This window comes from Acomys minous, assembly GCF_964271855.1.
Source record: "Acomys minous genome assembly, chromosome: 1".
Classification (NCBI taxonomy): Eukaryota; Metazoa; Chordata; class Mammalia; order Rodentia; family Muridae; genus Acomys; species Acomys minous.
The window spans coordinates 109,773,450-109,797,874 of NC_140483.1; the positions used below are offsets into that span (position 1 = coordinate 109,773,450).

The 24,425-nt window shown below is 37.1% G+C and overlaps 1 protein-coding gene across 6 annotated transcripts in view; it reads left to right on the forward strand.

The window, feature by feature from the left end:
* SNTG1 (syntrophin gamma 1) overlaps nucleotides 1-24,425 on the forward strand; it is a 707,225-nt gene that overhangs the window by 281,594 nt on the left and 401,206 nt on the right. For 2 of the 6 annotated variants that reach the window (XM_084773020.1, XM_084773019.1), the window contains exon 1: nucleotides 5,888-5,983. The exons of 3 other annotated variants lie outside the window; for them this stretch is intronic. In XM_084773020.1, coding sequence (XP_084629146.1) covers nucleotides 5,963-5,983 — 21 coding nt within the window. In that variant the 5' untranslated portion in view covers nucleotides 5,888-5,962. Of the gene's footprint in view, nucleotides 1-5,887; nucleotides 5,984-24,425 lie in introns of those variants that run through there. One more of the 6 variants, XM_084773021.1, reaches the window with a different exon arrangement.

Sequence of the window (24,425 nt, forward strand, 5' to 3'; positions counted from 1 at the left end):
ATGATATGCCTAGGAACAAACACAGCTCAAGCTTCCCACAGACTCATGGTCTAGTAGGAGAAAAAAAATCAAGCCAAACACAGGCTGATAATTTCCCGTAATAGAAACAAAAGGCATTCTTTTCCTATTACAGTGAGCCACGGTGATATGAGACAGTTCATTCATATGTCTAGCGTACAATGTATTCACCAAAGCCTTCGTAAGAATATGTGCTTGTGTCTGTGTATATGTCTGCATGTGCTCTGTGGCAGAAAATTTCAAATTCTAAAAGTATGTTGGGTGGAACAGATGTTAGTTTGTCAATGAGGCAGTTCACTTGGTCAGGATTCAACAGCACATTCACTTGTTTTGAACAGCTGTGTTGTAAACTCAGGCTGCCCAATTTGAACAGAAGTTTTCTCTGGAATATTCTCAAATGTCCCTGTCGAAGGACATGTGGGGAGCAGTAGCCAGGAGTTCAGGCTGCTGACAGGCGGCAAAGAATGCATGCTGGAGCCTCAGCGTGCTCCAATCAGAAACAAGTTTGCCTTTCAGTTTTGGGCTGCCAAGGCCCTGCATTCTTCTGAGCACCTGAGGCATGCACATGCAACTCCTTTACAATTAGAGTGTGTGCACCACAGGACTTCAACAATACCGCACCTTCTTGCCTCTGCACAGGAGCCATGCAGTGTATGTGCCCAGGAATAAAGCTACTATGCATACGCACAGGTTCCAACAGCTTAACAACTAAATAGCAGTTTATTTCAAATTGATTTGTTTTACTGAGTTATGATCCTGTGATTAATTGTCAAGCAATAAAAGCAAAGTCAAAGAGAACATGAGTAGTGTTGAGGTACTAATTTAAATATTAGATAGGCTATCTCTTCATATGAAAAAATGGAATGATTAGGACTCTACCTTGGGCTGAGTGATAACCAGTTTGTGAACAGTGGGTCTTTTTGTTTTCTAGGTGTCTGGAGATGACTTTGAATATACCCTTCTACTGCTTCCTATTTTCTGCTTCTGAAAATTCTATCATTATTATTTAAACAGTAAGATTTTTCTATCCTAATTTAATAGTATGCCATCTCTATGTCTAATTATATTTTGATTTGGGGACCTCTTTAGTATGTTTACTCTAGGGTTTTGACACTTAAACAGCAAATAGTACTTGACAAAATGTCAAATAATAAACATTTTGCTAGAGGGGTAGGCTTACTACTAAAACCCAGACAAAGCTGAAGAATTCATTGGCTTAGACTTTAAACATCCTCTAAGGCTGACCTATGAATGCTTGGTCCCAAGCCCTTGGAGATGGTAGAAATGTTAAGAGGTGGAGGCACATAAGAAGACATTACGTCATTGCAGGAATATCCTTGAAGGGTCACAGGGGCCTCTGCTCTTTCCTTTCCTTTTTTCTTCCTGAATGCATCCCATGACATGACTAGATTCCACTACTGTTTACTTCTGCCCTAGTACACCTTCCCCCACAAGACTGACTACAGCCTTAACAACCAACCATGCACCAAAAACCTTTAATATTGTGACCAGGATAAGCTTTGAGTCTCTTGTTTTTTGGCACTTCCTCTGGATTTGCAGATGAAGGAAAAAAGTCTCTGGGTCCAAACTTATTTGTGAAAAGAAGAATGTAGATGCTTGGATTTTCTCTCAGGCCCATTAAATAGGCATAGAAGCCCTTCTATTGCTCCATCACTGCTGGATGTGGTTTTCTGTAGAGCTTTCCCTCTGTTATGAAGAGATGTGGAGGGAGTACTTTCATGATGTGGAGGGAGTACTTTCATGATGTGGTGAGAGTACTACACTTATCTGTGGATATAAAGTCAGATTTTCAGAATGTAGTTAGTAAAGAGGTGGCTGTAGGTCTCCCTCCAAGAGTTTTCCAGCAACAGACATGAATACTCTCTCATGGAAAAGATCTTAAGTCTAATTTTAGAGCAGTTGGGGAAAGTCCAGGAGGCCTTAGCCCTACATAAAGAACTAGACACAACTCAGGAATGTTGAGAGGGGAAGAAATTACTGAAGAAAGAGACCATGAATTTAAGAATAAAAAGAAGAATTTGAGAGGCATGGTGGGAGGAAAGGAAAGGGAAAAATGATGTAATCATATTAGTCTCTCAAATAAAAAAGAGAAATGAAAGAGCAACAATTCAATACATTGTAATGTTTTAATAGCTTTCTTATATTATTCTGTAATGAATGTATATTTTGTGATTGGGCAAACACAGGGTTGGTACTAGTTTATAATATTTTGGAATGCTTCTAAAAGTGACATGCAAGATAACAGTAAGGCTCCTAAGACAGACAAAAAATTTGAAGCTTATTTGTAAAACACTGTAAAAAGAAAAGCATTACCATTTCAGACTAACTATTGAAAACTCAGTCATTGGTTGAACGTAACGTCACATTATTTGAAAACAGTGACAGACAGAGCTGTCTCTTATGGGGCTTAGAAAACAATACTGGCCAAATACTCTAGAGAAATTTTACAGGGATTTTCTTAACTCAAGGAAATGAGACTTATACAATGTAGGGCATAGGAATTGTAAAAATTCCTGTGAGACTCCTGTTTGCATTACACGACTGACCAATTTCAAGTAGGCTACAGTTATTTATAGTGAAAACACATTATCACATACACTGACTAATATTAGTAATAGTAATATCAAGAGTGTAATTTTATAGGATATTGAGACTTCCATACTCCTTCAGGAGCATGATTTGTGTCTATTTTACCTTGAGTTCAGTGTCTGGGTTTTGGTTGAGCAATGGCTAGAGCACCTCTCATCTAGTGATTCCTTAGATAGATGCTGAGATGAGCTTGTCTACAATAATGTTCCCCTTTCCTTTCTTTCTATGTTAGGAATTTACAACAGCTGTAAATGGTCAGCCACGGTTTCAGATAACCCAAGGTGATATAATTGGCATCACTTTCATTTTTGAAGTCTATATATATATATCACTTCTTTCTTCCTGTTGACCTACTATCTTTCTAAGAAGACCTTTGTCAACAATCTGCGGGATGATTAAATTTTGTTTGTTTGCTTGACTGATTGATTTTAAGACATCTTAAACAATGTCGGCTAGGTTCAAACTATGGGGCTAGAAGATGATCTTGGATTTCTGATGCCCCTGTCTCTCCCACCAGAATGCTCACCTTATCAGCACACACCCAGCTCTATCAAATGTGCAACAGCTTACCTATCAGGTTTTTGTTTTTAATAGAAAACATTTTTGAAAAAAATGATGTCAATAAATCCTTACTTTTAAGAGTTGCAAAAGACTAGTGGGTAAAGGTGCTGATACCTATCTTAACATGTGTGTTCTGTCTGTTACTAAGCCAAGACTACTTCACAGATGTCGTTAGTTAGTGGTTATTATAACAGAGGATTAAAACTATATTTTAGTATTAATAATTTCATATACTTCTTGAAAATTTACAAAATGCATGAGTGTGTATGAATGAATGAATCATAATATTAGAATGTATAGATTAGAAACAAGTTTCAGCTTCATATAAGTCCATTTAATAAGCCAATGAGCTTATGAAAAAATATTATACTGGATAAGCCTACTTCTTTTTTTACATGTTTCCATCCCCAAGTGCATGTCAGCATAGCATTTGACCAGTTGTCATTGAAGGTGCAAGGGGACAGAGTTGATCAGAACACCAGAGTCCCTGCTTATAACAAGGAGAGAATTTAGTACTGAGTGTGAAGAAAATCACATCAAGGATAAATGCAGAAAATATATGGTTTAAATGTACTGATATCAAACAGTGATACATATACTAGTGCCAAAGATAAATTGTACTTTAAATATGAGATTCAATCATATAAGTACAACCACATCTTGATATATTTACATATTTAAGTATTACAAATTAAAGCATGGTAGTATATTTCTATAATCTGTAACACTTTATATTACTGAGAAAAACATGTAGTAAAATTTTAATAAGACTACATTAGCTTGATTAGTAGTGTTCAAAGGGATAACAGGTTTATTTCCAATCATTAAGGAGAACCAGTTATTATGTCTGTTATATGTCAGAGTTAAATGTGAAAACATCACTTTCTGATTTTTGTTGTAAACCTAGTGGTTTGTCTAGCTTGCTCTCAGCTCCATCCTTGCAAGGACCTATGGAGGGAAGCATTTGTCTAGTCTAAATAAGGAATATAAGCTAATTATAAACTTAGTAGAAAACAATGGATGGACACAGGGCTGATGCTGTCTATGATTTATAGGATCTAGTATAGACCATGATAGCTAGAGTTTACACGATGCAAATCCCTGCTTGCCTTCAATGGAAACACATTCACCCTGACAACTCTAGCAACCAGAGACCAAGACAGTTGCCTTCTAGTATTTGGAGAAGAGAGAGAGGGAGGTTCTGAAGCTGCTCTGATTTCTATCCCTGAGCCATGACTATATAACTGAACCAAAAGTAGAAGCCGCAGGGGTGAGGATGAAGGAAGAAAATAGAATGCAGGGGAATTCCTCTGGGCTTTGCAAAAAGAAGGCTCCTAGGCCAGTTTCAGTACTTAGATTTTGGTGCTAATGTTGCTATTAAATGCTACTCTTTGACTGATATCAACTATAACAAAGTCTAAGCCAGCGCAATCTATGAAATGAGAGTTTTTATATGTTCAAAAATGGAAATTTTATTTTTATCAGGAAATAATTTTTCATATAGTTTGGACATATGGCTTTTGTCATTTTTCCTAATTTTATTTTAAAATAGTCTCCAAATACAAATATCATTTTACTGAATAAGAACAGTGTTTCCCACTGATTATCATGAATAATGTACTCAATAACATCCTTGAAAAATATAAAGAGTATAAAGACAGTTGTAGAGTACTACAGGATTATAGATCTGAAAGGATAGGTAGAGTTGGAATTTTTTCATTGCCTGTGGACACCCTTTAACTGTTCCATGTTCAAAGGGCTCATTCCCGTTTAACTACACTTACAGCTCAGAACAGAGGAATAACCACATTATGATGATTATCCACATTTATTTAATACCCATTAGTATGGGTATTATGCCTTCTTAGAAGAATAAGAGCAGCTTCTTAGAAGTGTTAGATCTCAGAGTTCTTCACACTACCACCTTATTTCAGTAGTATGGGGGTTGAAATGAGGTTTTTAAAAATTAAATTAGTGTTATAATATTTGAAATAATTATCATAACAATATGTCTCAGACCTGTAAATTAAAAATAAAAATAAAAGGGATGCAGAGAGAAAGGTAACATCCACCATTAATAGAGCAATGTCCTTAATAAGGGACAAGATAAACAGATGCAATGGCTATGATACTGCAAAGGATACAGACACAATCTCCTACGTGAAGAGGGTCTTTGAATAATGGCTATGATATGGCACATGATACAGAGACACAAACAGCCTCCTGTGCAGAGAGCAGATTTTCCAACAGTGAGTGAAATTCCCCAGAGGGAGAAACAGTTACTCCAAGTGTTAAGAAGCAGCCAAAGTGGGAGGTTGCTACGTGATCATCTGTGGCTTTCTACTTCAAAGGGTTTCTTCGGGAAAACAACTAGAAACAACTTTTCATTCTAACCAGGTGATAAATTATTGCAAGAACCTTCAGAACAATCTCTAAAAGGCATGCTTAAAAGGAAATATCAACTTATAACAATGGGTTTCTGATGAGTAAGACAGAAAACATCTGTGGTTATTGGCTTCATGTGGAAGCAAAGAAGGAGACTGGCTTTAAATAAGAGTCTTCTATGGGCATTGGGCTATCCATAGCCTTTATGGGGCTATCTTGTAGCCTTTAGAGGAGAATGCATTCTTTTTGCACTGTTCCTAAAAGAGGCTAGTCTAGAATTCACAAATTTTCTCTTCGTTATTCTCAAGAGTGTGAGAGAAAGAACCAGAGGAATTTACCACCGATCAAAGTTAGAAACCTCCCAAGGATAGAGAAAGTCTTATCCGTCATGATACAAGTACAATACAGAGTATCATGAGCAAGTGTACGAAGAAGCAAAACCAACAAAGAAGGAACAAAGATTCCTGGTGGAAAAGTCTGACAAAGAAAGATAATAGCAGAAAAGTAGTGGAGTCACACTGTTAAAAGACAAAATAACTTTAGCCCTGAAACTCTGTAGAGACCAGACATGGAAGTTAAATTCACCAAGAGGAAATTACTCTTTTTTTTTTTGTGCGTGTGCTGAGACTCATATTCAGAGCCTTGCACATGTTCGCCAGAGTGCTCATCAGGCGAAGACAACTGTTGCCAAGCCTGAAGACATAAGCTGGAGGCCTGGGACCCACAAAGTGGCCAGAGAGATCTCACCCCTGCAAGGCTCCCTCTAACACTCAGGCGCACTCATCACAGACAAGTGGCACTCCCCTCTCTGGTGGAAGACCGAGTTTGGCTCACAACTACCTCTAAGTCCAACTCAAGGGCATCCAGTGTCCTCTCTGGCCTCCTACATATACATGCACAAACACATTCAGACACACATTAGAAATAAAAAAAGTAAATCTTAAAAAACAAACTACTGCTCATGATTTTTCTTAACAGGAGATCAGACACTGATAAATTGCATTCATAGATAAAGATTATAATTCTTCTATAATTTTGTCCCCTCTTATCTGGGGTATATTTTTTTTGTGAACCTACAAATGTTTTACGTGATTCTAAATAGATTTCTCTAGTAGCAAATGACATATAGAATGCTGTATATATAATCTCTGTAATAATGTTTTTAAAATTCAGGATGTTTTTAATTTATGAAGTATGAACAAAGCATGAAAACGGTACTTATAGAACTAGATCTGTTTGCTCCAATTTAGGATGCCACTCACTGCAATGGATGGGGGTAAAGACAGTTTGGTCAGCAAGACCCAGCATTCATGGAGACCTCAGCTCTAGCTCTACCCTCCTTAGGACAGGCCTAAGGTTATTTATGAGATGGCCATTTAAGCACAGAGAAAGGTGACTGGCGGTGAAGTGGTTACTGCTCTGTTCAGGTGTAATCAAACCTTGGGGTCTTTATGGGATACCTGTTTGTTTATGGCGTTGAAAGCCAGGAGCTACCACTGCATGGTACAAGTTTTATTTATGGTTGGTCAGAAGTTACAGTTCCCATGTTAGGAGAAGAAAGCAGCCCAGACCAGAAGTAGAAAGGCCCTCTTATGGCAAACCAGCAAGTGATTACAAAAGTGGAATTTTGCAGTTATTTTTTACTATCATGGGAAAAGTACATGTTATGGGTTTATGGTCAGACATGCTTTAGGTTTATAGTCAGATAGTTAATGTACCATGAAATATATTTATGGCCAGTCAATTCTTAGAATAGTGGAAACAATTTGCAATATGTAATTCATAAGATTATTGAGAACAAATCAAAAAACCAAGTTGACCTTTAGCTAACATCATGATCAGAGAGGAGAAAAAGAAATAAATCAAACTCTACATTGTTCCACTAAAAAGAAAATGCAGTCAGCTGTTCCTTGACAGTTCAAGACTGCAAAATTGACACAATCTTAGGCTGGTGTGCTTCATGCTTACGACAAAAGGCCAGCCCCTGACTTGTGTATAGCCCAAATGAGGAGTTGCTGGTATACTCAAAGTGTTTTTCAAGTCTTTGAAACATAACATGTCACAAGCACAATTTACAGTCGAGACAGTGAATTACTAATAGTGTTTAGCTCAGCATGTGTCCTCCAGAATCAGTGACCTTTAAAGACAAGCGAAGCTAGAAGGTCAATACAGAGATTTTTCAGTTTCAGTTACTTTTTATTTTGTTTGTTTGTTTTTGCTGTTGTTGTTGTTGTTGAGACAGGGTTTCTCTGTGTAGCCTTGGCTGTCCTGGACTCTCCCTGTAGACGAGGCTGGCCTCAAACTCACAGTGATCTGCCTGCCTCTGCCTCTCTGAGTTCTGGGATTAAAGGCATGAGCCACCAGGCGCAGCTTTCAGTTTCCATTTTGCATGTTGATCTCTCCCAGGGCTGATGAGGTGCAATAAATTCCTTCTTCAGTGAGCTACAGCCCCAGTCATACACATGATTATGATAAAGAAGGTAATTTGCTGTGCTGCTGAGCTATGATGGTTATAAGGTGGGACATTCATTACATGTTTTTCCTTTGATATTTTGATCTTATAATGCAGTCATCAATAGCAAGAGCATGGTAAATCAAAGAGCCTTTGAAAAAACAGGCATTTAGTTTAAATTTTCTGAAAACAGAGCAGCTAACTTAATGGAAGGAAAAAAGAAACTAATGAAAACACCTATACATTTAAAAATCAAGAGAAGTAGTTCAAAAAGAGGATATCATAATGGAAATATATGCAAATTTATACAAGTTGTCAGTATTTTAGTATAGAAAATACGAGGACACAAAGAACTGTTTAGTCCTTAATGTGGTAGGTAAAAATGTAAAACTGTAAATTGGCATGAGTATTTTAAAAAGTGTAATATAATAGAAAACAATGAAAACATGGATTAAAATTGTAAGCAAAGGTACAATGGGGCTTCCATGAGGGCATAGTAATTAAGGAAAAGATTGAGAAAGCAAACACTGATTAAAGCATGGCTATTACTGAAAAGATTTTCAGTTCTTATCTACAGTTACATGCATAGTCAAACACACACACACACACACACACACACACACACACACACACACACACACACAGACACCAGAAAGACTGACCAAATATATATATATATTTCCCAGCATCAAGAGAGAACTAGTATACCCCAAGGCACTTCTGCTGGAAGGTTCTCAGGCAAAGAGAATCTGTGCCTGATTTTTCCTGTGTGTTTTCTAATTTTGAAGGAATACAAAATCTCTGTTAAACTTTAGAGATCATTTGCAGGTAGGGCTGCCAATCACTGGGATACTGAAAGGTTATATATCAGGTAACAGTAAGCTGGTACAAACAGGTCCCCAAAGTAATAATCCTCAGCCCCAAAATGGTCTTGAATGTCAAAATTAGTTTAAATGTTCCACGATGTTTGTGGCTACAGATGTGTAGACAAAAGCAAGCATGAATTCTCTTTTGAGGTAAGGAACATTACATCAGACTTTAATCTAGGTGTGTTGCATTCTTTTCCACCATAACTGACACTCCCAATAAAATAAGAGCAAAGAAACATCAATTCAAAATGAATAAAGCAGTAATTTTTCTGTAGACTAAACAATCAACAATAGCCACAACATCAAACCTGAACAATTGTCAGTACTCAGGAAGATCAAGTATTAGTTACCTCTTCCTTTTGTGTGAAAAGAAGCAACTTAAGGGAGCCGAGATGATTTTGGCTTTTACTTTGAGAGGACATCAGCCACCACACAGGGAAGGAAAGACAGCAGGAAGCTGAGGCAGATGTTCACAGTGCAGCCATAGTCAATAGGAAGGATGGGGATGCAGGCTATCCTGATGAGACCGGACAGGCTGTGGCCATTCAATGGGGGAAGACACCCCATCAGAGGTCTAGGATGATGTAATGTGAATAAATTATAGTTTTAAAAAAGAAGCAAAGTGATGCATACTGAGTCTCAACTTGTTTTCCCCTTTTCTAGAGTCTGGGATTCAGATCACTGAATGGTGCCCTCACTTTCAGACTGGGTCTCCTCATCTCAGCTGATGTAGTTTTGAAAATATTTCAAAGATATGGCAAGAGATTGACTCCAGTGATTCCAGAGGCTGACAAATTCACAGACTTAACCATCAAGGGTGACTATTTGTCAATTTGACATCCAGACATAACATTTTAAAACACATACATCTCATTTCTCCTCCACATAGGCTTATGAAACTTTTGAAATGCTAAATATATTTGGTCTAACTTTAAAAGCCCCCAGAGTCTGTAACAAGTCCACAATTCTCTAAAACTCCAAAATCTAAGTTTCTTTTGAAAGTCAAGACAATCTCTTAAACTATGAGATAATATAAAAATAATCAAGTTACATAGTTCTAGCATACAATGGCACTTTCAAAAGGAAAGAAATTGGATATCACCAAGTAGTGATTGAACCAAGGCAAAAAAAAAAAAAAAAAAAAAGCCCAGCAAGACTAACAGGAGAAGCTGCAGAGTCCTGCAGGTATCTGGGGCTTGTGATGGATTCAGCTGTGCTCCGAATTCTTGAATAGACTCTCTCCCCTAACCCCGTTGCCTGTAGCACACTTAATCTTCATTAATCTGGCTCCATTCATGCTAGTAGCTTTTTATTTTTTGAATCTTTTATGGTTTCACAGACATTGCGGAGTCTGCATTTCAATCTATACTTCACCTATCTAGCTTTATGCAATAGCTCCCTGGGATTTCCTTCCAGAGATTCTAATATTGCTATCCATCTCCTGGCTTCAGCACATTTCCAAAACCTTAGCATAACCCTCCGTTACAATCCACATTCCTCCATTTTTTTTTCATGCCGATCAAACCAGAACCACATAGCAATCCTGCCATACTCTATTGCCAGGTTGAGATGCAATTTGTTTCCCCTAGGCCAAGTTGCTGTGGTAGTTTCTTTCTGCAGAGGCAGTTATTTGGTAGATCCTCTGAGTTTCATTCTCATTTCAGCAAATCTCTTGTGAACTGTGTTTCTATTCTCATAAGCTAGAGCTTTCAGTGAGTGGAATCCTGCACTCCACACCACGTCTTAATGCATGCAAAGATGATGTATTTTTAATGGTTCTGATACTGTTATCAACCACAGGAGCTTTGTTATCTGTGATCACCCCTAATTTAAACTTGCTCATACTGCCTTTGTCAGCTATTTGGTTACAATCATAAGAAAAGTAATTAATATAAGAATGGCAGTGAGATTGAGACGGTTGCTGTGAAAAGGCTCATATAAATTTGCTCCTAACCAAATGTCACAGTTTTTAGCATCATTTTGCTCTCCTCTCTCCTTATAGCCATAAAAAAAGAGAACAAGCATTAGCATTTCATGACCTGAAATCCATTTTCTCTTAAAATTTCTTTGAATGAAGAAGTTAGCGCCTTGCTTTATTAATTTTCAATGTAAGTTCTCAGTAATTGGACAGAATACGGACTGAGTGTAGCTCAATCACCTCCTCCTATTTCTCTATAGGATCCCCATACTGCTCAGAAATCTCATGAATCAGGGGCTTTAGTATTTATATTTCTTCTGGCCTTCTAGTCTTCCAAACACCAGCCAGGAAATGGCCCATTCGCCTGTGTTTACAGGATTGAAGGGATTATCTAGCCCAAACTCCCATACACCATCACACTCCTCTCTTAAATCAATCCCAAAGGGTTAGAAAGCACAGGGTCAGTTTTGTCACAGTAACAACCTCTATCTCACTGTCAGTTCTTATACTAACCCTTTTTTTATTTATTCACATTACATCCCTATTATTATTCCCTCACCCATTCCCACCCTCCTCCCTCTTCTGCCCTATTCCCCTCCTCTAGACCTCCCACAGGAGGGGTCTACCCCTACCATCTGACCACAGCCTATAAGCTCTCATCAGGATAGCCTGTGTGCCCTTCCTCTGCGTGCCTGAAGGCCCACACTGCCAAGGGGATCAAATCCCAGCACCAGAGTTCATGTCAGAGGCAGTGTTTCTGTCCCCCACACCACCAATTGTGGAGAATGAGCTGTCCATTTGCTATACCTGAACAGGGGTCTAGCTTCTCTGCATGCAGTATCCTTGGTTGGTGCATACATTTATGCAGATCTGCTGGCCTTCATGGTCTCCCTGTAGGGCTCCTGACCCCGCTGGGTACTTTCATACCCTCATTCTTCCATATACTTCCCAGAGCTCCACCCCGAGTCCAGCAGCGAGTCCCAGCATCTGTCCTGATCCCCTGCTGGGTAAAGTCGCTCATAGGGTATCTATGTTGGGCTAATATCCACTTATAAGTGAGTATATACCATATGTATCTTTCTGGGTCTGAGTTACCTCACTCAAGATGATATTTCTAGTTACAACCATTTGCTTGCATGGCTGAGTAGTATTTCGTTGTATAAATGTACCAGTTTCTTTAGCCATTCTTTGTTTGAGGGACATCTAGATAGTTTTCCAGATTCTGGCTATTATGAGCAAAAGCTGGTATGAACATAGTTGAGCAAATGCTCTTGTTGTGTGGTAGGGCATCTTTTGAGTATATGCCCAGGAGTGGTATAGCTGGGTCTTGAGGTAAAGCTATTGTAAGTTTTCTGAGAAAGCACCAGGTTGATTTCCAAAGTGGTTGCAAAAGTTTGCACTCCCCACAGCAGTGGAGGAGTGTTTCTCTTTCTCTACATCCTTGCCAGCATGTGCTATCACTTGATTTTTTTTTTTATCTTAGCCATTCTGATAGGTGTAAGATGGAATCTCAGTGTTAGTTGATTTGCATTTTCCTGATAATTAAGGACATTGAGGATTTCTTTAAGTGTTTCTCAGCCATTTGATACTCCTCTGATGAGAATTTTCTGTTTAGTTCTGTACCCCATATTTTAATTGGATTATTTGGTTTGATGGTATTTAATATTTTGAATTCTTTATATATTTGGATATTAGCCCTTTGTTGGATTAAGGTTGGTGAATATCTTTTCCAGTTTGAAGGCTGTTGTTTTGTTCTGTTGACAGTGTCCTTTGCCTTACAGAAGCTTTTCAGTTTTAAGAGGTGCCATTTATTAATTGTTGATATTAGAGCCTGACTTATTGGTGTTCTCTTTGGGAAGTTGCCTCCTATGTCTGTGAGTTCAAGGCTCTTCCCCACTTTTTCTTCTAACAGATTTAGTGCGTCAGGTTTTGTGTTGAGGTCTTTATTCCATTTGGACTCGGGTTTTGTTCAGGGTGGCAAATATGGATATATTTGTATTTTTCTATATGTAGACATCCAGTTAGACCAGTACCATTTTTTGAAGATATTTTCTTCTTTTCCCATTGTATGACTTTGGCTTGTCAAAAATCAAGTGCCTATAGGTGTATAGGTTTATTTCTGGGTCTTTGATTCTATTCTATTGATAAATCAGCCTATTTCTATGCCAGTACCCTCAGTTTTTATTACTATTGCTCTATAGTACAGCTTGAGATCAGGCATAGAAATTCCTCCAGAAAATTTTTTATTGTACAGGATTTTATTTTTAGCAATTCTTGGTTTTTATATTTCCATATGAAGTCGAGAATTGATCTTTCAAAGTCTGTAAGCAATTGTGTAGCTATTTTTCTAGGGATTGCATTGAATGTGTAGATTGCTTTTGGCAGGGAGACCATTTTTACTATATTAATCTCCATGATTCATGAGCATAGGCAATCTTTCCATCTTCTGCTTTCTTCTTCAGTTTCTTCTTCAGAGACTTGAAGTTTTTTCATACAAGTCTTTCACTTGCTTTGCTAGTGTTACACCAATATACTTTTATATTATTTGTGGCTATTTTGAAGGGTATAGTTTCTCTATTTTTTTTCTCAGCCCATTTGTCATTTGTGTCCTGGAGGGCTACTGATTCTTTTGAATTCATATTGTATCCAGGAAGTTTGCTGAAGTTATTTATTAGCTGTACAAATTCTGTGGTGGAATTTTGTATGTCACTTATGTATACTATCATATCATGTGTAAATAACAATACTTTGACCTCTTCTTTTTTTATGTGGATCCCCTCAATCTCCTTTTGTCTTATTGCTCTAGCTAGAACTTCAAGTAATATATTGAAGAGATATGGAAAGTGTAGGCAGCCTTGTCTAGTCCCTGATTTTAGTGGAATTTCTTTGAGTTTCTCTCTATTTAATTTGATGTTGGTTATAGGTTGGCTGTGTATAGCCTTTATTATTTTAGATATTATTTTTAGATATTTTTAGATATCATTTTAGATATTTTAGATTTTAGACTTTAGTCTTTAGATTTTTATTTTTATTTTTATTTATTTATTTATTTTTATTATGCCGGAAGTTTATTTAAAAATAAAATTGTAGAAACATGATTTTAAAGTTAAGAATGAATTTTAAATGAATTTTTTTCTTTTTTTATTAATTTATTCTTGTTACATCTCAATGGTTTAGAATCAGATTTTAGATATTATTTTTAGAGATAGGTCTCTCCAAGACATTTAACGTGAGCAGGTGTTTCATTTTGTTATCTAGGGATAGGATCCTATGGCTTTTTTCCTTTCAGTTTGTTTATATGTTGGATTTCATTGATGGAGTCCATATATTGAACTGTCCCTGCATGCTTGGGATGAAGACTATTTGGTCATGGTGAATGGTATTTTGATGTGTTCTTAGATTTTTGTTGTGAATGTTTTATTGAGTATTTTTGTATCAATGTTCATAAAAGAATTTGGTCTGAAATTCTCTTTCTTTGTTGGATCTTTGTGTGGTTTAGCTATCAAGGTGATTGTGGTCTCACAGAATAATTTTGGTAAACTTTCTTCCATTTCTATTTTGTGGAGTAGTTTGAGAAGTATTGGTATTAACTGTTTTTTGAAGGTATGGTAGAATTCTGTGCCGATGACATCTCTCTCTGGCTTTTTCTTTTTCTTTTCTTTTCTATTCTTTTCTTTCTTTCTTTCTTTCTTTCTTTCTTTCTTTTTCTGAGAGATTTTTTTTGTGACTTCTTCTATTTCCTTAAGAGAAATAGGACTATTTAATTTTTTTTCGTGATCTTGATGCAACTTTGATAAGTAAACTCTATCAAGAAAATTGTTCATATCAGTTAGATTTTCAAATTTTGTGGCATATAGGCCTGTGAAGTAAGACCTAATGATTCTTTTGATTTCCTCTGTGTCTGTTGTTATGTCTCTGTTTTCATTTCTGATTTCTTGGTTTGGACAGTGTAACTCTGCTTTTAGTTAGTTTAGGTAAGGGTTTGTCTATCTTGTTGATATTCTCAAGTAGCCAACTTCCAGCTTCTTTGACTTTTTAAATTGTTCTCTTTATTTTTAATTTATTGCTTTCAGCCCTGAGTTTGATGATTTCCAGTCATTTTTGGTGTATCTGCTTCTTTTTTTTCCTATAGCTTCCAGATGTATAATTAAGTAGCTTGTATGAGATGTTTCCAATGTATTTATAAAGGCACTTAGTGCTATGAACTTTCCTCTTAGCACTGCTTTCATTGTGTCCTGTAAGTTTGCTTATGTAGTAACTTCTTTTTCAATGAATTTTAGGAAGTCTCTAATTTCTTTCTTTATTTCTTCCTTGACCCAGTAGTTATTGAATAGAGAGAATTGTTCAATTTCCATATGTATGTAGGCTTTTTGTTATTTCTGTTGTTCTTGAAGTCCAGTTTTAGTCAATGGTGGTCTGATAAGATACAGGGTATTATTTTAATCTTCTAGTGTCTTTTGAGCCTTGCTTTCTGACCTACTTTATGGTCAATTTTGGAGAAAGTTCTATGAGGTTCTGAGAAGAAGGTGTAATCTTTTGTGTTTAGGTGAAAAGTTCTGTAGATGTTTGTTAGGCTCATTTGAGTCATTTCATCTGTTAGTGTCATTATTTCTTGGTTTAGGTTCTGTTTTGTTGACATAACCTTTGGTGGGAGGGGGATGTTGAAGTCTCCCACTATTAATGTGTGGGGATAAATTTGTGGCTTAAGCTTTGTTAATGTTTCCTTTACAAATGTGGGTCCCTTGTGTTTGGGTTATAGATATTCAGAGTTTTGATATCATCTTGGTTGAATTTTCCTTTGATGAGCATGCCCTTCCTCATCTATTTTGATTAATTTTGCTCGAAAGTCTATTTTATTAGATACTAGAATGACTATTCCAGCTTGTTTCTTATGTTTGTGCACTTGGAAGATTTTATCCAGCCCTTTGCTCACAGGTAATCCTTTTCTTGGGGTGTCTTTCTTGTATGCAGCAGAATACTGGGTCTTGTTTACATATCCATTCTGTTAGTCTGTGTCTCTTTATTGGAGAGTTAAGGCCATTGATGTTGAGAGAGATTAATGACCATTAATGACCAGTGACTGTTAGGTCATTTTATTTTGATGTTGGATGGAAGTATTCTTTTTTTTTTTTTTTTTTTTTTAACATGCTTATATTAGCTTTATTTTCTTTTTTTTTTTTAATACATTTTTATTAATTTATACATATTACATCTCAGTTGTTAGCCCATCCCATGTATCCTCCCATCCCTCCCTTCCTCCCACTTCCCCCCCCTACTCCCCTCCCCTATGTCTGTGTCTGAGGGGGATCTCCTCCCCCTGAATATGCTCATACTGTATCAAGTCTCTCCTTGGTGACCTATTATCTTTCCTCTGAGTGCCACCAGGCATCTCCATCCAAGGGACATGATCAAATATGGGGCACCAGAGTTTGTGTGAGAGTTAGATCTTCTTCTCCACTCAACAGTGGAGAATGTCCATCGGCTAGTCCGGGTAGGGGTTCAAGGTTTTTACTGCCTATTTTTTCCTTGGCTGTTGCCACAGTTTGCGGAGGACCCCAGGGCCCAGACTCGCCTGTAGTTTTCCAGGACCCAAGAAGCCAAATCCATTCAATGGAAAAACGACAGCATCTTCAACAAATGGTGCTGGTCTAACTGGATGTCTACATGTAGAAAAATGCAATTAGACCCCTATTTGTCACCATGCACAAAACTCAAGTCCAAGTGGATTAAAGACCTCAACTTAAAACCACAGACATTAACCCAGTTAGAGGAAAAAGTGGGGAAGAGTCTGGAACTCATAGGCACAGGAGACAACTTCCTGAACAGAACACCAACAGCCCAGGCCTTAACATCAACAATTAATAAATGGGACCTCATGAGGCTGAGAAGCTTCTGTAAGGCTGGTGACACTGTCAAGAGAACAAAGCGACAGCCTACAGACTGGGAAAAGATCATCACCGACTCTTCATCTGACAAAGGTCTAATATCCAAAATATATAAAGAACTTAAGAAATTAAACACCACCAAACCAAATAACCCAATAGAGAAATGGGGCGCAGAGCTAAACAGAGAATTCTCAACAGAGGAATATCAAATGGCTGAGAAACACTTAAAGAAATGCTCGACCTCCTTAGTCATCAGAGAAATGCAAATCAAAACGACACTGAGATTCCATCTTACACCCATCAGAATGGCTAAGATCAATAACTCAACTGACACCTCATGCTGGCGAGGGTGTGGAGAAAGAGGAACACTCCTGCATTGCTGGTGGGAATGCAAACTAGTACAACCACTTTGGAAAGCTATCTGGTGCTTTCTCAGAAAAATGGGAATAGGGCTTCCTCAAGACCCAGCTATTCCACTCCTTGGAATATACCCAGAGGATGTACTACCAAACAACAGGAAGTATTCTTGTGGGTTTGTCCAATTTTCGTTTTGCTAAGGTGAGATTATCTATTTACTGTGTTTTCCTGGGTGCAGTTAGCCTCCTTGGGTTGGAGTTTTTATTCTAGTATATCTGTAGGGCTGGATTTTTGAATAGATACTGTTTAAATTTGTTTTTGTTGCTGAATATTTGCTTTTCTCTATCTATGGTTATTGTAAGTTTTGCTGGGTATAGTAGTCTAGCCTGCTTCTGTGGTCTCTTGTGGTTTGGAAGACATCTGCCCTGGCTATTCTGGCTTTTATGGTTTCTGTTGAAAAGTCAGACATGATTCTGATAAGTTTGCCATTGTGTATTACTGGCCTTTTTCCATTGCTGTTTTCTTTTCTTTTCTTTCTTTCTTTCCTCCTTTTTTTTTTTTTTGTACATTTTGAGTTTTGGTTTTAATGTGGCAGGTAGATTTCCTTTTCTGTTATACTCTATTTGCTGTTCTGTAGGCCTCTTGTTTATTTATCTACATCTCTTTCTTTATATTGGGGGAATTTTTCTTCTATAAATTTGCTGAAAATATTTTCTGGGGCTTGGAGCCAGGTATCTTCTCCTTCCTCAATTCTTATATTCTTTGGTTTCATCTCTTTATGGCATCCTTAATTTCTTGGATATTTTGTATCAGAACATTTTTAGATTTGACATTTTCTTTGATGGTTTCATCAAATTCTTCTATTGTATCTTCTATACTTTAGATTCTTTCCTCCATCTCTTGTGCTGTGTTGTTGATGTTTAACTCCATAATTCCTGTTTATTTCTCTAAATTCCCTCTTTCCAAAATTTCCTCAATTTGTGCTTTTCTTTATGGATTTTTTTCCTCCATTATAATATCCATTAGGAAAGATTTGAGGCCACTTTCTTGTGTTTCAGGTGTGTTAGTGTGACCAGGGCTGATTGCATTGGCCTAATACATTTCTGGATGTTCCATATTATTTAGCTTTTGTTGTTTGTGTTTTTAAGCTGGCCTTCAGCCATCTGTCTGCCTCTGATGTTGTTTGGTATTTTCTGGGGTCCTTCACTGGGCATTGAAAGTTGCTCGTATGTGAGTGGCTATAGGCTGAAACCCTTTATCTGTGGGGATCAGGCAACTCTTCCATGGACTAGCCGAGTACCTTGAGGTCAGATCTACCTGTGTTCTGCACAGATACTGGTGTTTTATAGCCCACAGTTCAGTCTGAGACACAGAACACAGGTTTTGCCCCAAGCAGGCTAGACTTTTATACTGTGCACTGGCCTGCAGGCACCCAGAGACTTTTGTGTAGATTAGCCTGGTAGTTCGATGTAGGACCCACCTGAATTCCACACCATGTGGTTTCCTCTCACCTGAGAAACACCAGAACTGCTGTTTTGGAGCTCTCAGTTTGGTCCTTTGGTAGCTTGTGCAGTCAGTGTTGTCTTGCTGATCAGATAGTGTGTGATCAGTACTGCCATCTTTGATCCTCACTTTTCTTATGACAGTACCAAATAGCTGAGAAAGGCAACTTAGAGGAATGGTTTCTTTCAGCTTATCGTTTGAGTAGACGTAGTCCATCAAGGAGGGAATGGCAGAAAGTACATCATGACAGATAGATGAAGTGTCTGGTCACATTTCAATAGTCATTCCAAGAGTAATGAGTACTGATCAGCATCCTCCTCCTCTTTTCTTCTTAAGTAGTCTGGAACCATAGGCTATAAAAGTTTTCACTCAGCATACTGTATACCTCTTCTTAACTGACCTGTCTAGCCAGTTCCTCACTGACATGCCTTGAGGCTTATATCTTTGTTAATTCTAGATATTGTCAAATAGACAATATTAACCATGAGAGATACTTAAAATTCAACACCATTTTATTCTAACATTTCACAAAACTAAAAATGTCTCCATTATTAGAGTAATCACTCAAAGCACAATATTTGACAATGACTGATGACAAAAGAGTGTGAATAATTTTAGGTGTGACAACAGTCTTGACTTATATACTGAGGAAAAATGTATAACCTTTTAAACATATTAACAACACTGATCTGTAGAATTTAAATATATATATATATATATATATATATATATATATATATATATATATATATATATACACTTTATACCTCTTCTCAGAAAGAACATTTTTAAGACAGTCCTGTCAGCCAGGTAAGCAAAGGATAATTCTATTCTTGTAGTAAAACTTATAAGAAAAACAGACAATTCTCTAGTTCAGTACATTTATTTATATGACTTGAGAGTCCAATCTGAGATTTCTTACACTCTTTAGAGAACTCAGAAATATAGTCTTACAACTGCCTTATTTGGAACACAGGGCTAACCTTACTCATGTTAGAGAATTTGTTCTAAAATTGGGGAAATGCTAGCAACAGCTATCTCAGATACTGTCAATTAAGTAAGACCAGTAAAAGTTATTAAATAGTACTTATTAAAATAGGTTAGGATAATTAATGCACATTTTTAATATAAAGCTGACATTAGAGTGATTGTGCCACTGTTAGAACAGATAGGCATATAATATCAGGACACTTCATACTCTGTGTTTAGTCATCAGGGCTTGAGTAAGACTGTATCCAAAACTGGGCTGCAGATCTTTACACCTTCATGGTTCTACATCTAAGTCTGAGCTCTAACAAGGCTGGTTCTTTATGAGGGCTGTGAGGAAAGACTGTTCGAGGAATCTCTTTGCCCTGATCACTTCTATTTCCTTATCTCATCACGTCATCTTCCCATCTGTATATATGTTTCTGGTTCCCAATTTTTTCTTTCAGTAGTAGACACAAAACAATCAATTAACAGAGCAAACAGAAGAGAATAAAATAAACTAAGAAGAGGACATTAATGTCCTAATGATTTTGTCATGTTGGTAGTGATGCCTCTGGTATATTGGGAACTTTCTATATACATACACATATCAATTGAATTACTGAGTCTTTTCTGGTTGTAAAATAAAATACGGTATAATTTGGATAAATAACCTGCCTCATTTTGTCCAGCAATTAAAACTTGATCTGAGATTGAAGCATATAAGCTTTTAAATGTACTTCAACTAATTAAAATGTTAATTAGCTATGTTGCCAAGTATCTTTCTAATACTCATGCTTCTATTCAATGACTAGTTCTGTGTTCAGCCTTTATAAGAGAGGCTTTTTGTTGCATCAAGCTGTGTTTAGCTCAGAAACCCAGCTGACAGAAGTAGGAGATGGTCCAGTGCTCTGCCTTAAGTGAGACTGTTATATCAATTTCTCAAGCTACACTGAGAAAGGAATTGTGAAGAATGTACAAACCAGAGAATAGAGATGTGTAATAACAAGTTATCTTAAGGACACAGCTTAGCTATAGCACCCATAAACTCACTGCAGTTTTGATTACTGTGTAGGATTTGCACAAGATTGGTCCTGTCAGCATTTTAGCTCAGTTGGGAGAATGCTTGATGAGGCCCTACTGATCCCAAAGGGATTATTGGTACTTAATGTTTTCTGGAAGACGCGGTATCATTTTTCTCAGTGATGTGACCACTGATAACCTCCAATGTGAACTCATGCAAAACCTCTGATTAATTAAACTCATGTGCCACACACAAAAAAAAAGACACGAAAACAGGAAAAGGTCCTGTTTGGAAGAACAACATATCCAGAGAGATGTCAGTGCATGTGACAGGGGTCGTGTTATATGTGTGTATAAAAACTGTCAGATAAAAAAACAAATAAAGAAAAAATAACAAGACCCACATGGAATCTTTATGCTTGATGCCACAGCTTATTATTTTAGAATTCACCTTTATCTTCACTTTTTTCAAAACCCAAAGATTACTAAAATTATCTGTAAAATTTTTTTAAATTTTTAAAATTAATTTATTCTTGTTACATCTCAGTGGTTATCCCATCCCTTGTATCCTCCCATTCTTCCCTCCCTCCCATTTTCCCCTTATTCCCCTCCCCTATGACTGTTCATTTTATCTTCAAGATTTCTATTGGAAACTAGAAAGTCCTAAATAATTTATTTTTCTCTATTTTTGTATTTATTTTTACAATTTCTCTTTTTCTTTTTCCAATGTTCCCAGTTCCTTTTATTGATAACTTAATATATTAATATAATGTGATTTTTTTCATTGCTTATTGCCATTCTTCTCCCAAAATTCTTCTTTTATCTCCCTCACCACTATTCCCTACTAATTTTTGGAGCCGAGTGCAGTTACCTAGTGATGATTACATGTTCATGGGACCATCTACTGGATAATGCGTAGCTTCTCAGGGCCTGTATCTTTGAAGAAACCTTGACTCTTCCTATTCCAGCAGCAATCAGTTTCCAAAAGACCCTCAGTTAAGACTGATCCTGCATGATAATTGTCCTCCTCCAAATTGTGGTTTTGGTTTGGCTTGATATTATGCAGGCCTTATGCATACTCTCAGAGACACTGTGAGTTCATAAGTGCAACTATGCTGTTGAGTCAGGAAAACACTATTTCCTTGTAGTTATTTATGTTTCTGGAACTTACTATCTTTTTGTTCCATGTTCTGTGATGATTCTGAGACACACACACACACACACACACACACACACACACACACACACACACACTGATCACTCCACAGTCTTTATTTTTCTTCATGTTACCTAGGTCTGTGTATCTATTTTAATTACCATCTATTAGAAGGAGATACTATTTGCTGATGTTTGAGAGATGCACTCATTAACTAAAAATCTATGTCTATAATGAGACATCATAGGGACTAAGTGTAATATTATGTCCCACTAGCAAAATAATAGCAATAGTATCTACTCTATGGGCCATAACTTACCTAGATAAGCATTCTTGGCTACAATAACAGTACCAGACATGAGATGCATCTTGTGGAACAGGCCTTAAATTCCAATCAGGAAGTGGTTGGCCATTCCCATGACATTTGTCCTACTATTACTACTATTGTCCTACTAGTAAACATAACTGATGATTGCTTTTCTCCTCTGACAACATTCAGGACACATCTCAAAACTATGAAAGCTATCTAAAAGTGATAAATCTAAATGATTACCAGATTGAATTTTTCCGTACTTTGTAACTTGAGCATAAAGTGTCTTCAGTTATCGGACCATGACATCATGCTCAAGAGGATAAGTCTGTGGGAGCTCCACTTACCAACAATTCCAAAAGAGATAACCCATTCGTAATACGTGGACTTCCATAGCCAATGATATGGATGTGTTGTCTCTTCACTATAGAATAACTCCATTTAAACTCCTGTTATGTATGTGCACGAATTTATTTTATGATGTGTCAATGGTATCAGTTTTTCGTAAGTACTACTTGTCCTTTAGTGAACTCTTTCTAATACCCTGCTCTTACATTTTTCACCTAACTTAATGTTTCCTGCTATATTAGTTTTCATAACACCTGAGTTCTAGCTTCCTTCTGTTAAAAGCTACACTGATAGCCAATACTGCTTTCCTGTCTCCTATTGGTAGTCCAATTTAGGAAAATATAACTAAATATTCAACACTAGCACACATATTGATAGAGAACATGAGATGTGACATATCTCTCTGTGTGTGAGTTATCTCAATCAGAATGATTATTTCAAGCTCTGTCCATTTACCTCCAAATTTCAGTTTTTAAATAGGTAGATAACATTTCATTCTCTAAATGCGTCATATGTCATATGTGTACTAGCCAGTTAGAAGTTGATGCACACTTAGGGCATTTTCATTTCCTGGCTACTCTGAAGCATCATGAAGAATATAGATAAGCAAGAATCTCTGTATGAAGATATGAAGTCCACTGGTCATATGTCCAAGAGTAGTATACACAAATCATATGGTAACCCTATCACTAGATTTTTGAAGAACTTTTGTATAAATTTTCAGAGTGGCTGTACCAGTTGGTGCTCTTATTAACTGTGAGTAAGTATTCCACTTTTTCCATACCTGCACTTGTTATTCTTTTTTTTTTTTTATCTTAGTCCCACAAATCTTTAACATTGGAAATGTATAGGTTTGGGACACCTCCTCACTTTTCAGACATGTTTGGTTATTCGGGTACTTTGAGGGCATTCTAAGCATCTGGACACTGGCCCCTGTTTTTGTTTTTGTAGTTTTTTTTTAACCTTTTTCTGTCCTCAGCCCATTATGGGTCCCAAATTTCCATTCCAAAGTATAAAACTTCAGTCTAGATGCAAGCTTATTTTTAAAAAAACTCCATTTTGGAGACATCATACCAAATTTTAATTCCACAAGACAGAATGCTAGTGTGGTCGTATGCCCTCCCTGATAAAACTCATTGTTGTAAATCAACAGTAGCAGCTCTGAGACCCACACAGCCAAATATTTTGTCTTTAATGGACAGTGCCTTTGTTTTTGTCATCTTGTGATTTCTGGGCTCTAATTTGCAGCCATAGTGGGAATATCAAAGTAGACCTAATATTCCTAGCTCCCTATTCGTTACTCCACTGAGCCTGCTTAAGCCTCCACCTTCACTGTGCCCACTGAATGACTGTGGGCAAGCAGCTACTGTTTCTATTGATAGCTCTGCTACATGGTAATTGTGTGTAAAGGTTTGGGGATACAGGTTCAGATTGCAGAGTCCCAGGCCTAGACTGGTCGTACCCAAGCCCTTCCTTGCCTATCTACTGTTTATTCAAGCCTTTAGCCCTAATGATCAGGAATGGTTGCTCTTTTCTGATATAGAGAACAATGGCACTAGGTAGAAATTCAGCTATCAGGATAAGTTAAGAGCTCATTTTTATTAGCTTCAGTAAATCATTAATTAGATTCCATCTAATTTCCAAGATAGCATAAAAATTTAAATACATGAATAATTCTTTAAAAAAAACAGTCATGGGGAGGGGAATAAGGGGAAAATGGGAGGGAGGGAAGAATGGGAGGATACAAGGGATGGGATTACCATTGAGATGTAATAAGAATAAATTAATAAAAAATTAAAACAAACAAACAAACAAACAAAACAAAACAAAAAAACAAAACAAAAAAACCCCCAATTTATTCAGAATACAACCTAATTGTTATCCGCTCACTTGTATCTTTCGGTTCTCCCCGCCCTCTTTCTTTCACTCTATTCACCCCCCCTAGACCTGTGACAGAAGGAGACCTCCTCCCCCACCATATAGTCACAACTTATCAGGTCTCATCCTGATAGTCTGCTTACCCTTCTTCTGAGTGCCACCAGGCTTCCTCACCAAGGGAAAGTG